We start from the raw sequence: 18,778 nt of genomic DNA, 5'->3' as shown, positions 1-18,778 counted from the left end.
GAGGCAGGGGTTATAAATTAGATAAATTAAACATTTCTTCCACCCATTAGCAGGGGAAGGATAGGTATCTGAAGGAATTTAGTTAAGTTAGTCTGAATTTCCAAGATGGGAAATCATTCAATGCATTTGAAGCATTGCCTTCCAACAACTTCTGCTCTTATAAAGTATGTCATTTTTTTTCACTCATGGTCTACACAGCTGTCTTCAAATGTGCATTCTCTTCATGCTTTTTTTATATTTTATGAAGGTTATTGCCATAGAGATTATAGAAAGAGCTGTTGACACATTTCAATAAATTGTTCTTCACTAATTGTATGAGCCTAAAATCCTTTTAAGAATTATACTTGTTTTTTAATCAAAGCATTCATCATTTTGCATTTTATTCTTCTCTCCTGTGTTCTCCATGTCTTTTTTTTTTTTACTAAGGTTAAAACGTGTGGCCTTTTTTGTCTGTATAAAGTTTCCTATTTATAGCTTTCAACTGTTTTGTTGGCTCTGTTCTTAATATTACACAATGGCATCTCTTTACTGGTCGCTAAGTCATAATGAAGCTTTGTTTGCTTTGAACTAGAAGGTCCAATTTGTAGTTGTATATCTCTAAAATCTACTTACAATAAGAGCGGATATTGTTATGGATATTGTTCATGAAATAACGTAAGATTTCTTTATGAAAAGAGCTTAATGAAATACATTCAGGCTCAAAGCATCAACATCTATTTTTCTTTGCTTTCTTTTATACCGTATAGTGGTGGATCTGAACCTTCTAACAGAGGAGGTAAGATTATACAGCTGCACACCTCGTAACTTCTCAGTGTCCATAAGGGAAGAACTAAAGAGAACCGATACCATTTTCTGGCCAGGTTGTCTCCTGGTTAAACGCTGTGGTGGGAACTGTGCCTGTTGTCTCCACAATTGCAACGAATGTCAATGTGTTCCAAGCAAAGTTACTAAAAAATACCACGAGGTAGGTATACAATTTTCTTTTTGGTTTCCTTCGGGTATTTTATGTCGTAGAACAAAACAGTGAATCTGAAATGCGTTTATGTTTGGAAAAAAGACATAGTATTCATGGGGAAAAAAATTAGGTCTACAAATAGTTTATGTTTTTATTTTTTAAAATTAGCACCTTTAATTAAAATTCCAGATATTAGGGATTTAGAAAGCTTATTCTCTGGTAGTATAACATGAGTTGTCAGTGGAGTTTTTGCCTCTCATACCAAAAATAAAGTGTTTTCTAAGGGAAAAATAATGAGTAAAGTTTTTCAACTTTTAAACTTTTCAAAATATGAAGGAAAAATATTTCAAAGACAAGCTCAGAGATAAATTATTGTCTACTTTGGAGAAAGGAGAGCTTTGATATTTATTTTTCTACTTGGGACAACAGAGACTCCTAAGATGACATATTCATAATTATAATAAACTTTGTACTATTCATGTTGCTTCAAATAACATGTTAAACTTTGTGTGGATGTTTTAACCTTTCATCTCTTTATTCTTTGGAATGAAAGAAAATATAATATGACATGTTAGTAATTATTGTTTTTTAGAACCCTGGAAACCTTAGAACTTGTACACTTAATGTTTTTCTTAGTGATGGAGTCTCCCAATTAAATCCCAGCACCTCCCCCAGCAGCATCATACAGCATCATTCTATCAGGAAGCCATCCTTCTTGATGAGTCAACTTGAATTTCTACAAAACATTAACATTAGACCAAGTCAAAATCTACCCTTCTGACATCATTTCAATATGACTGTCTTTCCTTTCATTTTTCCATTAAATAAGAATACAGAATAAATATCTACCTAATAAATAAAATAATTTTTCAATGCATCAAGATTTCAGTGAAACCCTTAATGAAGTGAAAGCCGAGCTCTAGAATGGAAACAGGGTCCCTTGTCTTCACAAATCCAGTGCTTTTTTTCCCACTTTATCAATTGCCAACACAATATTGGTGAAGGGCAGGAAAATCATGTCATAGGAAGTGTAGTTTAGGAAACCATGCATGTTTAGGTTACCTAACAGATGAGGGTTTCACTGAACACTTTATGCATATGAAAAATCATTTTATTTATTAAGTAGGTATTTATTTCATGTTATTTTATTTAGTGGAAAAAAGTAAAGGTCGTGAAGTAATTTTTAAATGAAGCCAGAAGGGCAGATTTTCATTGGTGTAATTTAAAGGTTTTGTAAAATTTAAAGTTGACTTTTCAAGAAGGATGGTTTCCTGATACATGTATGGCACCTGATGCTGCTGGAGGAGGAGATGGGATATAATAATTGAAGAAAACTAAAAGATACTGTAGCATGATGATGTTATTAATACGATTCTTACTTTTTGTGTCAATCACTGGATCTCTTTGTGGGAAGACATTTTAGCCAAATAAATATATTTTCTTAATGATTTTTCTAAGCTCCACATAAGAATTTTCAGAAAAGCAAGTCAGGAAATTTTATATGTATAAACTTAGATGTTGTATCTTCATTGAAATGCTGGTATCCTACCAGTCCTAGCATGACTAATTCATCCTCAGCGCATCTGTAGGGCTTCAAAGGTACTCTATTAGAGAACTTTTACTATTTCAAAATTATTGTCTATTTTTCTTTGTTTCTGTTGAATTGAGAGCTAAGGAAAACAAAAGTCACATTGCAGTGTAATGCTTGAGAACACAAACTCCAAAGCTAGACATCCCAGTTTTGAACCTAACATTTGTTTGCGTGTGACTTTGAGCAAATTGCTTAGCCCTCGTGCCTAAATTCCTCATCTATAAGGTGAGTCTCCAACCCTCATACTTTATTATGAGGATTTAGTGGGTTGATATTTACAAAACACTTAGAATTAAGCCTGGCAATTTTCATGCCATTAATATATATTAGCTGCTCTCTCACTCATCTTTGCTTTTTCACTGTGCCTAGTCTTATTCTTTGGTTATGGTAAATGATCAATAAAGATTTAATGAATTTTGCCCTGAAGCAGGAAAGGTATTCTGGCCAAAAGATCTACAGGATACCCTGACAATAGTAAAATATTTGTTCCTTTTTCTCTGTTCTTACTTGGCTTAATAATTTTCATCTTGTTTATATTTTTACATATTTAATTTTTTATGAAATAATAGTCTTACATTATTACATTATGTCTGTTTGTTTTGCACAAACAAACCTAAAAATCTATAGCATTCAGTTGCCTGATTCTAGTGCTGAATCCCTGTTCCCAGTGCTCTGTGGTTCTCAAAAGTTCAAGGTCATTTTGTTTGAACGTGTTGAGCAATGGTCCATGAGCATTTGTTCCTTGCCGGTTCTCTCTGTGTCTTATCTACTATCTTCCACAATCTCTGGCTCAGCTTCTCCCTGGACATTCCTTTTCATGGACTTATCATTTTAATGTCAACCTCTCCATCTAAATTTTCTGAGATGAACATTAGCCCTGTTTCTTTTCTGGTGGCATAATCTATGTCCTTTTCCTCTTTAATATTGTCTGGGACCTGCTGATCATTTTCCAAGTCTACTTTTCTCCTCCAAAGTCAAAACTTTCAAAACGAATTAAAAACAAGAACACTAATTGTGTCCTCCACCATTAGAATTTCTTATCCAGGACTTAAATTTCTAGAACATTAGAGATTCTTCTGCTATTTGTAAATCTCCATGAGCATCAGCAGACAAAGACAGGAGACTTTGATTCAGCAAATGCATCTTGGCATATGCATGCTAGACGAAGCAAGGATTGCAGCCTGGCCTGACTGTTAGGACCGTGTATGGTGGCCTCTCTAACCTTTACCTTACATAGTAATGTTTTTTTCCTTGCTGAATGGGAAAATGCATACAGGTGGACATAGGAATTGAAGACATTGGCTATGCCAATATTGCAATTTATCTTACCCACCCACCCAACCTCATTCCAGAAACAATTTGTAGCAAGAGTGTGATAAGGAATAGTGCCAATATCTGAAATGTAGTTAGTCTGACACACTAAATTGTTCAAAAATAATAAATCAGTACTAATATAAAATAATATTCAGTAGCCATTGAGTTAAATTTCACATTAAAGAAATAAAGTCAAAGTAATTTTTATTTCAGAATTGTGAAATAGATGAGAAAACTACTTTAAAAGTTTATAATTTCTAATAGTTATTACAAGACTTTGAAGTTTATCTCTTCAGGAAGAAAGTTACTAAATAAATAGAATGTATGAGCAGTGATATTCTGAGTCTATAAAATTATTATCTATCTCTCTAATAATTCATCTCTGGGCTAGGTACAGATAAAGGCTGTGTCACTTACTCTGTCTAAGCCTCTGTTCACTCATGTGTAAAATAGGGGTAATAATTGTAAATTACTTCATAGAATTCTTGTGAGTTAAAGTATGTAAAAACGTTATTATTGTGCCTGGCACCCAGTAAGCATTCAAAAAATGTTAGCTAATTAACCTCTGATATTACCACATACTCCAGTGAGGTATGCATTCTCTGTTTTTCTTTTAAGTCTTTAAATAGAACAGTCATAAGACTTGACTTGTGCCTTTTTGGATTAATGAACATTTTTAGGACTGGTAGCTTTTAGAAATGGCTTTATGAGGTTATCTATGTCGTATCCAAAAAGTAGAGATGCTAGAAAATTTCATATTATTTTGTGCTCTGGCCTTTGTTCATAATCCAAACAAAATACAATTTCCTAAACTTTATTGTTTCTGTCATAAGAAATAAAATGTAATACACTTAAATAGGTAGCAACACCAAATACTTTAATTAATATTTTATAGAATACACAACTGCATCTTTTTGTCATAGTATTAAGAGGAAATATGTGTAGTATAAGTGTCAATCTTGCTGTATTTTTATTAAAACCTTGACAATCTGAACTGCAGATAACTTTATTTAATAGAGGCATCATTGTTATTATTGCCAAACCTCTTCTCACTGCACAGTAGGATCCAGCTGCAGGAAGTTAGCTGTGACTGGGGCTGATGTCTATGAAGTACATCTAATCCATCTCATCAAGTTTATAGAGGACTTGAAGTGTAGCCAAGAAAATTAATGAGTGGCATAATTGAGCAGACTCAGCTGTGGAGTGCTCATGTTTCTTTCCACAGTATTTCTGCACTTCAGTGTATTGCATCAAGTATAAATATTTGTTAAATGTGTGAATAAATGAATGAGTGAAAGAAAGCGACAAACAGAAAAACGAATTTTATATTGGTAGTTCCAAAATACTTAAGGTGAAATTCTAAAAGAGTCAGATAAATAAAATAACAATTGCGTGGTGAGTCTTTCCATTTAAGTACTGTTCCTTATTCAGAGACAGAATGCTTCCAAATTGTTGGCATTAAAATGTCTGTGCTTTCATGAAACGATGATTTTTTTTTTTTTTTTTTTTTTGGTGGGAGAGTGTTTTCATAATGCGTGCTCTAGGAAAAATTAAAATGTGTGTCTTTCTTGGGCCGCAAGATTCTTTTCTAAAACGTTACTTGTTTATAAAAGCCAGTCATAGACATTCGTTGATTTTTAAAAGTGGCTTACTATTATTCCCTTTCAGGTCCTTCAGTTGAGACCAAAGACCGGTGTCAGGGGATTGCACAAATCACTCACCGACGTGGCCCTGGAGCACCATGAGGAGTGTGACTGTGTGTGCAGAGGGAGCACAGGAGGATAGCCGCATCACCACCAGCAGCTCTTGCCCAGAGCTGTGCAGTGCAGTGGCTGATTCTATTAGAGAACGTATGCGTTATCTCCATCCTTAATCTCAGTTGTTTGCTTCAAGGACCTTTCATCTTCAGGATTTACAGTGCATTCTGAAAGAGGAGACATCAAACAGAATTAGGAGTTGTGCAACAGCTCTTTTGAGAGGAGGCCTAAAGGACAGGAGAAAAGGTCTTCAATCGTGGAAAGAAAATTAAATGTTGTATTAAATAGATCACCAGCTAGTTTCAGAGTTACCATGTACGTATTCCACTAGCTGGGTTCTGTATTTCAGTTCTTTCGATACAGCTTAGGGTAATGTCAGTACAGGAAAAAAACTGTGCAAGTGAACACCTGATTCCGTTGCCTTGCTTAACTCTAAAGCTCCATGTCCTGGGCCTAAAATCGTATAAAATCTGGATTTTTTTTTTTTTTTTTTGGCTCATATTCACATATGTAAACCAGAACATTCTATGTACTACAAACCTGGTTTTTAAAAAGGAACTATGTTGCTATGAATTAAACTTGTGTCATGCCGATAGGACAGACTGGATTTTTCATATTTCTTATTAAAATTTCTGCCATTTAGAAGAAGAGAACTACATTTATGGTTTGGAAGAGATAAACCTGAAAAGAAGAGTGGCCTTATCTTCACTTTATCGATAAGTCAGTTTATTTGTTTCGTTGTGTACATTTTTATATTCTCCTTTTGACATTATAACTGTTGGCTTTTCTAATCTTGTTAAATATATCTATTTTTACCAAAGGTATTTAATATTCTTTTTTATGACAACTTAGATCAACTATTTTTAGCTTGGTAAATTTTTCTAAACAGAATTGTTATAGCCAGAGGAACAAAGATGATATAAAATATTGTTGCTCTGACAAAATACATGTATTTCATTCTCGTATGGTGCTAGAGTTAGATTAATCTGCATTTTAAAAAACTGAATTGGAATAGAATTGGTAAGTTGCAAAGACTTTTTGAAAATAATTAAATTATCATATCTTCCATTCCTGTTATTGGAGATGAAAATAAAAAGCAACTTATGAAAGTAGACATTCAGATCCAGCCATTACTAACCTATTCCTTTTTTGGGGAAATCTGAGCCTAGCTCAGAAAAACATAAAGCACCTTGAAAAAGACTTGGCAGCTTCCTGATAAAGCGTGCTGTGCTGTGCAGTAGGAACACATCCTATTTATTGTGATGTTGTGGTTTTATTATCTTAAACTCTGTTCCATACACTTGTATAAATACATGGATATTTTTATGTACAGAAGTATATCTCTTAACCAGTTCACTTATTGTACTCTGGCAATTTAAAAGAAAATCAGTAAAATATTTTGCTTGTAAAATGCTTAATATCGTGCCTAGGTTATGTGGTGACTATTTGGATTAAAAATGTATTGAATCATCAAATAAAAGAATGTGGCTATTTTGGGGAGAAATGTGTGTGTGTGTGTGTGCACTCAAGATTTATCTCTTGGACTCTGAGAAAATGAAAGATAAAATTTTCTGTTATGATTTTCATTTAGCAAAAGCATATGTCAATTCAAAAGACAAAAAAAGGGAAGATCCCTGTGAGCCTTCTCTGCCTCTTGTTTCCAATGCCTCTGAGCAGTGGTTTTATTTTTCTTACTAGTCTTAATACAGATTTCTGGTAATTTAAGTTTCACCTGACTTGAAAGTTGTATGGTTTATGAAATGCTTGGTGATAGGTGGTATGGTAGTATGAAACTGGAAAAAAACTTGCAGGTTTCCATTCATGTCTTCATTGTCACTGGCAACTACTAAATGGGGTGAGCATAAATTGATTTGGTGTATGGATTATTTTACATTGCACACTTCAAGATATGGTTCCTCAGTTCCAGACATAGACTCCTATTCAGGGCTGGTATCTTCAGCATCCTTTCCTCAGCCTTTCAACTTGCCAGAGATGTCTAGTGTCCACGGCCTTCTGTCTTCAGACTGCTCTTCAGGCAAGCACCCTTTTCCTGTGCTTTGACACCTGCAGTTCTGCCCTTCTCCAACTATGTGGAAAACAAAGAAACAAAATGAGCCTATGTGTTCTGTCTTACTTCCTTACTTTTTCCTAGTTTTGTCCTATCCATATAGAGGCCAACTAGATATATGGAATCTATCTATGCCAAGTAGTAAGTAGTTGGCAATTTACAACTTTCATTAGTATAGTAAAGACTACTAAGTCTTAGTAAATAGCCTGTTTAACTGTGTTTAATCTATTGTTTCCAATCTTTGAACGAAATATATTTTCCCTTTTTTAATATTTTTGTTTACTTACAAAATCTTGACAGCCAGAAGAGATCATAAAGGTACCAGTTCTCAGTTGCCAGTCGGTGATTGGTTACCATGTGAGGACTAACCACTTTATAATCACTTACTCATAGATCGTCCTGTGTATTTTACTAAACGCGCACACACACACACACACACACACACGTAAATAGCACATGTGACCCTAATTTCTGAGAAGTCCAGTAAGTATTGACTGTATTGACCACACACTGTTTTGTGTATGATATCTGTTTCAAGCCTTTGTCCTTGAGCCATGGGCTGTTTTGCCTAGTGATGTTTACTAAAATAAAAACAAGCCTTAAATGTCATGAGGCAGGTGTTCATGTCTACATTTTTCATTTCTGCATCCCATTTCTACATTCCCTCCCTCATCTAATAATTCTCATGTGCACTTGGAAAAGGTGCAAAGACCAAAGTAATGAGAAGCTACACTGTGAGAAACATCCTGGCTATGACTTGGTTACCCTCGATGCATCCCTGTCTCCAGGTGCATTGACTATGGTTTGGTTACCCTCGGTGCATCCCTGTCTCCAGGTGCATTGACCATGGTTTGGTTACCCTCGGTGCATCCCTGTCTCCAGGTGCATTGACTATGGTTTGGTTACCCTCGGTGCATCCCTGTCTCCAGGTGCATTGACTATGGTTTGCTTACCCTCGGTGTATCCCTGTCTCCAGGTGCATTGACTATGGTTTGCTTACCCTCGGTGTATCCCTGTCTCCAGGTGCATTGACTATGGTTTGCTTACCCTCGGTGTATCCCTGTCTCCAGGTGCATTGACTATGGTTTGGTTACCTCCAGTGCATCCCTGTCTCCAGGTGCATTGACTTCTGCTTGTGATTTGGTTTAAGAAAAGGCAGAAAATGCAAGTTTTACACTTAATGTAATATCCTTATCTCTAAAAGCATAATGTGATAGCCTCCCTTCTGATATGTCGGACTGTTCCAATTATGTATTATAAACACAGTTAAAAATTACAACATCCTTTACATTCACAAGAAGGAGTAGGAAAATTGAAAATACAGCACAACTCTTAGTTCAGATGCTGTAACAAAATACTACAGACTGGCAAGCTTTTAAACAACAGAAACTTATTTCTCACCATTGGATGTTGGAAGTCCACCATCAGGGTACCAGTATGGTCTGGTTCTGGTGAAGGCTGTCTTCTGAATTGCAGACTGTCATCTCTGTGATGTCCTCACTTTATGGAAAAGATGGTGAGATAACTCTCTGTGGACCCTTTTGTATGGGCACAATCCTATTCATTCACAATCCTCCACCCTCATGACCTGATTACCTCCCGAAGATTCCACCTTTTAATACCATCCCATTGGGGGTTAGGGCTTCAAATATGACTTTGCAGGGACACAAACATTTAATCCATTGCAATAGATCACTTGCTTTACATACTGTTTTCCCTACATGCCCCATATGTAATCTATCAGGAAGTCTCATTGACTTTGATTTTTTGATCTGTCTTGTATTTGTCTCTCCCTCTCCATTTCTGTAGCTCCTGCCCCAATACAAACCCTCATCACGTCTCACCGCCTTTATCCTGCAACAGCTCCATTTTTTGACTCCCCCTCTCCCTGTCTCTGTTCTCCCTCTCCTCTGATCCATCCTTTACTCCACTAACAGAGGGGTCTTTCAGACAAATCTGATTGTCACTTGGGTGGAAATTTTATGATGCAACTCCACATGATTAAACTTTAATCTTTGTGTCGTGGACAGAATCCTTCAAAATGCCATTGTTTACTATTTTCTGCTCATTTTGTACCATTAAACATAATACAGCTATTTTCTGCTCATTTTGTACCATTAAACATAATACAATTCAATATTATGAATACTTGTGATTTCCTGAAAATACCAATATCCCCTCAAATTTCTGTGCTGGCCCATGCTGTGTTTTCTTTGGAGCACTGTCGGAGTGCTGTTCCTACACTTACCTATCTCTGTCACTTCTGCTTAAGTCTCAGCTCAACTGGACTTCTCAGTGAAGCTTTCTTTCCTACCTTCAGTCCCACTGGCACCATTTCCATTATGCTTCCAGGGATATTCAATTACAAATATTGTCATATCATATTATAATGACTTGCTCCCATTTTGATTTCTCATTAGACCCCCAGTCTAATTGCACTCCTAGCAAGAATTATCTCATTCTTCTTTCCCTCAATGCCTAGTTAGGAATTTAATCAAATTAGGGGGTCAGAAACAATTTACATTGATGAGTAAGTAAATATACAAATGAACCAATGTGTTTTTCACTGAATATGAAACAACTCTAGAGTTCCTAGATATCTCTAAACTTCAGCTACCTAATCTATAAAATGAAGTTAGTAGATTGGAACTGGGTGTTTTTTAGTGGTAAACAGTCCATTCTACTAGTACTGTTGGGGCATCTACCAAAAGGACTAACCCTAACCCTAAAAGGAGCAAGCCAAAAAGTCTTGCTCCTTTTGGTGCAAGGTGATACAATTACTTTTTGTTTAACAGTGCTTTGAGAATGTGTTTGGTTGCCAGTGAATGACTTTCCTGCCAACCCTATCTCAGGTACCATGACAGATATCTCAGATAACTCTTTTTAAAGTTACAGAGATTAACACATTTATGTATTATTTGTATCTTAGACACTTTTTCCATAGTATGATTAAATACTGTCAATTTAAAACTATATTTAAAATATGAATATATGAAGATATCCATGATTGATGATTATGAATAATCCTGACTGACTGAAAAAATGCTGATTGATTTTTGCATCATCAAACCTAACGTACAACTCTAGTGAACACTCAGTTTCCTGAAAATACTGATGTCTCCATATATCTCCATGCTAACACATACTGTGTTCTCTTTGTGGGGCACTGTTCCTGCACTTACCTAGCTCAATAATTTCCTCTCACTTTACTAAAATACTAATTATGTCTCTTTATTCTCTGCCTCAGAAAGCATTTGCACACCACCTATACCAGATTGAGTTTCTTCCAAAACTGCTAACCTATTGCAGTAAATCTTATCCAATATAAATTTATATGCAATTTAAAGAAGAATTTAACTATTTCTGTAGAGAGTATGTATTTTTGGATTAATAACTATAATTTTTTAAAATTCCACATGCAATTCCAGCTGGCTTTTTTACAGAAATTGACAAAGCTGATCCTAATATTCATATGGAAATGCAAGACTCCCAAAACAAAATCTCGAAGAAGTGCAAAGTAACACTACTCGATTTCAAAACTTACTACAAAGCTACAGAAATAGTGTGGTAAAGTTAATAAAGCTAGACCGGAGATCAATGGAATAGAATTGAGAATCCAGAAATAGATCCTTAAATGTATAGTCAACTGATTTTTGACAAGAATTACAAGAAAATTCAAAGGATAAAGAATAGTGTTTTCGACAAATGGTGTGAAGACAACAGTATATGCACATGGAAAGGAATAAGATTGGAACCTTTCCTCATACCATGTGTAAAAATTAACCCAAAATGAATCAATGACCTAAATGTAAGAGATAAAACCTTATATTTAGAAGAAAATGTGTGTGTCTTTGTATTAGGCCATGGTTCTCAGGACACCAAAAGCACAAACTACAAAAAAAAAAAAAAATGGATGAGCAAGATATCATCAGAATTAAAAGTATTTGTGCTTCAAAGACACCACAACAAAATGAAAATGTTGTTGAGGATGTGGGGAAATTGGAACTGGTATATTGTTGGTGAGATTATAAAATGTTCCAACCACTTTGGGAAATGTGCAGTTGTTACAAATGTTAAACATAGACTAAATATGACTCAGCAATTTCATTCCTAGGCATATACCCAAGAGAACTGAAAATTCTGCACAGAAATATTCTTCACATTTTTCACAATAGCCAAAAAATGGAAATTGCCAAAACATCGGTCAACTGATAAATGGATGAACAAAGTATGGTATATCTAAGCAATGGAATATTATTAGGTAATTAAAAGGAATGAAGTACTTATACACACTACAGTATGGATCAACCCAGAAAACATTATGCTAGGTGAAAGAAGCCATTCATATTCTATGATTCCATTTATATGAAATATTCAGCATCAACAGATCAATAGACACAGAAACTAGGTTAGTGCTGCCAAGGGCTACAGAAAGGGGATAAATGGGGAAAGACTGCTAATGGGCTCAGGTTTTCCCAGAGTAATGAAAATATTCTGAAATTAGATAGTGATAATAGTTGTAAAAGTGTGAATATACTAAAAACCAAAGATTTATACACTTTAAAAGGGTGAATTTTTCAATATGTGAATTGTATCGCAATAAGGCTGTTTTCTTTTAAAAAATTATAGTTGTATATAATGTAGTATTTAAGAAATAAAGTTTTTCTCCCCCTCCCGCCAAACGAGGAATAAAGTAAAAGAAAAATCCCCCAAATTCTGTCACCTCAGTGTACATCATTTCAAGCTACTCTCTATGAATAGAAGAATATAGGTTAAAAAAAATGGATGATGTGATAGAATCATTGGTCTCAGTTCTGTCTCATACAGTAATATTTGACATCTGTACTTTTGCCATGGCCTAATGGTGATGGGAGTATATTTTCCCACTTGTTGAATTTAGTCTTTGTCATATGTCTTGCTTGAACAAAAGGCAAAAAAAGTGCCTGTAATGTGTATTAAGGCTTCAAATGTGCTTGCACAGATGGGTTTGATTTCTTTGACTTCTGCTATCACCAGGGGAAAACATGCAGCAGATTTGAATCCAATCCATGCTGTGTTTTCAAATCCAACTGAGTCCAGACAATCCACAGATCCTTCAGTGAGAAATTAATGCTTCTTGTTGGAAGCTACTTATATTAATTCTCACTCTGCTATAAAGAAATACCTGAGACTGGGTAATTTATAAAGAAAAGAAGTTTAATTGACTCACAGTTCTGCATGGCTGGGGAGGCCTCAGGAAACTTACAATCATGGCAGAAGGGGAAGCAAACACTTTCTTGTCACGTGGTGGCAGGAGAGAAAAGTGCAGAATGAAGGGGGGAAGAAACCCTTATAAAGCCATCAGATCTCATGAGAACTCACTATCATGAAAACAGCATGGGGGAACTGCCCCCAAGATCTAATCACCTCCCAGGAGGTCCCTCACCCAACACATGGGGATTATAGTTTGGATTACAATTCAAGATGAAATTTTTGGGTGGTGACACAGCCAAACCATGTCATTAATAAATGTTGAGAGTGTTGTTATGCAGCATTATTTGGCAATGATTGACTAATAGATATTATTTCATTTAACCTGGGGTCACATGGGGTGACATTGTATTTTTTAGTGAAACTTGAAACTTATAAACAAAAAATTGAAATGAAGCAGGAAAAACATGCATTTTGGAAAATGTTTTATCAACGTGAGATATAACTTTCTAAAGAATCACTAAATCTGCAAAAATTATTGAAAACATTAAAAGCATGGAATTATTTCCTAAGCACCTGCTTTTATTTCAGTCAGTATGTGTTCATTTGCTATTAAGAAAGAAGAGGAAATAAGCCCTTTGAATAACTTAATTGTACATTTTAAAATAACTAAAAGAGAGTAACTGGATTGTTTGTAACACAAAGGATAAATGCCTTAGGGGATGAATAGCCCATTATCTGTGATGTGATTTTTACACATTGTTTGCCTATAAAAAACACCTCATGTATCACATAAATATATAAACCTACTATGTATCCACAAAAATTAAATATAAAATTTTTTAAAAGCTGCAAAAATTAAGCCCTCTGACATCTTAGCCTACCTCTTCAACAACTATCCTCATTTTTGTTTATTATATTGTTTATTATTTAATAAACATTGAATAACAATATACATTTAATATAAAAAAGTAAAAACATTTAGTAAACATTTAAGTTATGTTTATGTCTTAATAAACACTTGTATAATGTGAAGCACTTGGGGAAAATTTCCTCTGTTTTTTAGGTTATTTCTCTTTCCAAACTTGTTTATTACCTCTGTCTGTGTGTGTCTCTCTTTCTCTATTTCTGTCTCTCTCTTCCTCCTCCCTTCCTCTCCCCCTTCCTTTCTTCTTCCTTTTCTTAACATAAGATATTTGCATAATTCTCATGCCTTTATTTTTTTTTCTGATTATTTACATGGTTTATAGTTTATGTCCTGGTTACTATTTACTCTGATATGGGAAGAGTGAATTCTTGATTCCATTTTCACTTTTCTAAAACGGATTTGCCAAACTGAGCTATAATTGAATGATTAGGTACAGTCTACTTAATCTTCTATTTCATTTGGAAAAAGGAGCTTAAGAACAACTGGAGGAAAGTGCAACCTTTTGATGAAGGAATTCTGCTCAGCTCTGTCACGATATCTATTGCTGGGCTTAACTCTGGTAGAGGCTTGTATCCATTCCTCATGCAGTGCACTAAGGGAACAGCTGAAACAGGCTTTGGATCTTATTCATCACTCAGTGTGAAGACGTCGAGGCAACACTTTCATCTGAGGGCATCAGTCTGAACTTTTCAATACCCACGTTTCACCTGAATCTCCCCCAAAACCATGTTTTCTTCCCCTCTACTTGCAACAGAGAAAAGAGGATACTACCTCCTCAAACTGCTTCTCTTCAAGCTTGGCCGTATTAGTGAGGATGCTTAGAATTTTATCTCAGGACTATGAGGTTAGAATGAGATTTATCCTAAGTCTCATCAGCATAAGCTACTCCTTCATTCCTAAATGATCATGCTCTAAAATGTATAGCATGAAGTGTGTCTCTTTCATTGAATTCTATTAGTAAATTAACTCTTTGTTGGAATTTTGTTTCTGTGATTCAGCTCCCTTTCACTACTAATATCCTGATGTTAGAAAACATTTTAAGATCATAAATTGTTATAATTTACCAATAATTTTATTTTTGCTTGAATGCTTATTTTTTATTGAGATATGTTATTTTCATTTTATAGTTATAAACTAAATAGTATATGACCCTATACAAACATATGCAGTCTATATTTCAATCTTGCTATAGATTCAATTAAAAATGTTATTAATGCTACATCATACTAGGAAGATTATGGATATTCTGCCCATCATGGAGAACATTGGGATATCATCCTAATCTCATTTGTGACATAGGCTCTTCTACAGAACTCAGGTAGGAAATACAATAATTTCCTAAGCTAAATTTAAGACATTATCTACAAGTGTTTTTCATCTGTTTAGGAAAAATCAAATTAGTATAAATTTTGTAATGATCTTCAATCCAACTTATAAGTAAATATTTTACTAAGTTCAACTTTTAACTCTGTTTAAAGATCTCAGTATTACTCCCTTAAATGACAGCTTCAATGTAAGTCTAATTCATGACAGCCCACTAAATACTATTCAAGTTCATATTAACCAAGGGATTGTGGGAGGCAAAAATCAGTTTTTATATAGTTATTCTAAGAAGTAGCTGCCTGGACTTACCAATAGACAACCAGTTCCAACGACATCCTCAGACAGAGCGATGTATATAAAATATAATTTGTATGAAATAACCTGGTTTCTAACATAACTAAAATGTCTATATATTTAATAATAACAAGCAATAGACAATTTTTGAGGAGTAATCTTCTTTAAAATCTGAAAAATAAGATGTATTATTGCTGTCTCATGTTTAATTTGAACAACAAGTAAAATTAATGTATCCTAACCTTTAACTTTTTTAATAATAGTACCTATATTAGTAGTTGTCTTCCAAATTTCCAGATTGATAACCTTAATTTCAAATGTGTTCATAGATCAACAACTAAACCATGTCATATATATTGAAGGAAAAAATCTATTACAAGGAAAGTAGAAATTACATGAATAATTCATTGACATGAGTTTGATTTGCTTTGTTTTCAGTCCTAAAGCAGCAATCTGAAAACTTGATTTTCCCAGCAATTGAAGTATAATAGTGGTGGGGCGGGGAAGAGGAAGAGGACTGAGTCTGCTTCTTCTGGCCTAGCTCATCAAAGAACTAGAGCTCAAGGGACTATTGTACTTTTCCACTGTGATAAGTAAGAAACTGACCTCAAGCACAAAGTATGACATGAAAAGGCTTAAGCTTACCAATTTTACTTTGAGTATCTTTATATATGTTCTGGAAGATACAATAATTCAACCAAGGAATTTTGATTATCATTATATATTTTGATGACTTATTGTGAATGATTTGTTAAATCAAAGTCTTACTGTATTACATAAAGTTTATCTGTTTTGACAATATATTTTGTCATCATTGTGAAATAAAAGCACACAAATTGTTGTTAGCAAGACATAAGTCTTATTGCAATCTTAACTGGCATGGTCATAAATCACAGTGATTTGTTTTTTAAACTGTCTTTTATCCAAAGATGCTTAAATTCTTCATAATGATTTCTTTTGTGGAAAGTTTTTCATCTTAATTTTTGCAGCTGGTGATTCACTCAGGAAGTGGGAATGTGACATGACTGAATAATTGGTCAACATCACACACAATGCTGTAAAAAACATTTGAAGAAAAGTATGAGGTTCATATTTGGTTTCTATTTATGGGAGAAGGCAAGCTATTTTGCACAGACATACATCTGCTTTTAAATTTAGCTATAAGGTTCCCTGAGTAAACAAAGCCTATATCCTCCTTCTGTAAAAGCAAGCTTCATTTTTAGTTTGGAGCTGTATTAAAGGTGTTTCCCAATATCTACTTAGGAAAACCTCTGTCCTAGGTGTGCAGCCAAACCCTGGGATCAAAACAGGTCATGAAACCCTCTACCCTTTATCCACAGACGATTGCTATTTCCATCAGGCATGATGAGGGTTGCATAAAGTCATGAATGAGCCACCTCACCACCCTGTAGTTACAGCTGATCAACTTTTGGTTCAAAGACACTTAAATACTTTGACAAGGAATGGCTTCAAACTTTCAGCCCAGCTCTTCTCTTCCTCAAATTTTATGGGCAGCCCTAGGACATCAGTCATCCCATAGAAGTAAATTCATCACACCATGCTCAAAAAGCAGTCTAAGATTTCACACCTAGTAACTGCTCAATTAATTTTGAATTGATACATGTAGAAATAAATATCCAAATTACTTTTCTCAGGCCTTTAATTTTTTCAACTGGTCAATGAGATAATTTACAGTGACTTAATCGTGTGTAACCATGGTTAAATGCCTCCATAGTGTTTTGATGTAATTATAGATGCAAATTCCTGATATTTTTCAGAAACCCTCCTTCCCATGCCCCTCCCCACAAAAAACTAAATTTCCCTTTTTGTTTGCTTAATGAGTTGACCATCAAATTTGTCTGTAGAAATGTACATAATTTCTCCAATTTATGAGTGTAAGCGATAGAGTTAAAATTACCTTTTAGGTCATCAAGTCTTCAATGCAGTAACTAGTTTCACAACATAATCTGAGTGCAACATACATTCTGCCTCCAACTCTCCTCTTCATCTGTTAGATCTGTAAGTAGTTTGAACCAGGTAATCTCAGAGATTTCTTCCAGTACTTAAATTTAAAGCTTTGTTTGAAAACATTTGCAGAGAGAGAAGACATTATTCACTGGGCTGGGATTCTGTTGGACAATCCACAAACAACAAATCAGCCTCCCTAGAACTTTCATTTTTGAGACTAGGTCCTAACCTTTTTAACAATTAAGACTGTCTACTTCAAATAAAAAAACAACTTCCAAATTCTTCCCATGTTTTATTTTCCACAAGTAAAGCTTACTAGTGCTTGTAACCAGACTTCAGATACTGTGGTTTGATTATTGTGTTCTATGTGTTCCCCACTTATCTTAAAATTGGTTTGCAAGTTACAAAGAACACTGAAACTAGAACCTCCTTTGATGTAGACATAGTGATCCTGTTAAAGCAGCCTACACTTACATTAGCTGATCTAGTACTTTGCTACTAGAAGTGGAGTTCACACACTAGCAGCATCAGCAGTAGCTGGAGTTTGTTAAGAACTCAGAATTTAGAGCCCTACTACAGACCTACTGAACTGGAGTCTATATTTTAAAGAGTCTCTCAATGATTTCTATCTTCTGTAAAGTTTGAGAAGTACTGAATTCGTAGAGTGATACAAGTGTTGATGTGCCTTGAGCTTGTAGTCAATGACAACCACCAGTTATTTTGCAAGTCAGAATTCTTGAACCTGATGCTGATGCAACTGACTTTTACAAAAGAAATGCATGACTTTATATTGTAAGGCTGTCAGTGAATATGTGTGATACTACTCTTTTTTGAAACTCTTTTTTCTCGTTTCACCGTATACCCTTATTCTTGCTTCTCTTTCATGACCTTAGCTGTCAGTGCATGACCAGGCTGTCAGTGAATATGTGTGATCCTACTCTTTTTTGAAACTCTCTTTTCTTGTTTCACAGTTTACCCTTATTCTTGCTTCTCTTTCATGACCTTAGCTGTCAGTGCATGACCAGGCTGTCAGTGAATATGTGTGATCCTACTCTTTTTTGAAACTCTCTTTTCTTGTTTCACAGTTTACCCTTATTCTTGCTTCTCTTTCATGACCTTAGCTGTCAGTGCATGACCAGGCTGTCGGTGAATATGTGTGATACTATTCTTTTTGGACCTTAACATTGCATTCCATCTCCTATGCTGATTGCTGTCTATGAATTCTTGTTTCTTTATATGCTTTTCCTGACTCCACCTTTGCACTTTCATGACTTCAACTACCAGCCCTATGTTGGTCAATTCATACTGTATACCTCTAGCCCCGCTCTTGTCTCGGAGCTCCAGCTCACTTCAATGGAACCACCCACCTGACGGTTCTCTACCACTTAAA

The 18,778-nt window shown here is 34.9% G+C and overlaps 1 protein-coding gene across 3 annotated transcripts in view; it reads left to right on the top strand.

Annotated features, from left to right (window-relative positions):
* PDGFC (platelet derived growth factor C) overlaps positions 1–7,121 on the top strand; it is a 210,535-nt gene extending 203,414 nt beyond the window's left edge. For all 3 annotated transcript variants that reach the window (XM_063809961.1, XM_054683457.2, XM_063809962.1), the window contains 2 exons: positions 747–964; positions 5,529–7,121. In XM_063809961.1, the coding sequence (XP_063666031.1) occupies positions 747–964; positions 5,529–5,645 (335 nt within the window). In that variant the 3' untranslated portion in view covers positions 5,646–7,121. The remainder of the gene's footprint in view (positions 1–746; positions 965–5,528) is intronic.
* The last annotated feature ends 11,657 nt before the right edge of the window (positions 7,122–18,778 follow it).

Source organism: Pan troglodytes, chromosome 3 (genome assembly GCF_028858775.2).
Source record: "Pan troglodytes isolate AG18354 chromosome 3, NHGRI_mPanTro3-v2.0_pri, whole genome shotgun sequence".
In the NCBI taxonomy this organism is placed as follows: Eukaryota; Metazoa; Chordata; class Mammalia; order Primates; family Hominidae; genus Pan; species Pan troglodytes.
Note: the sequence above shows the minus strand (reverse complement) of the source record. Positions and strands in the feature narration are given on the sequence as shown.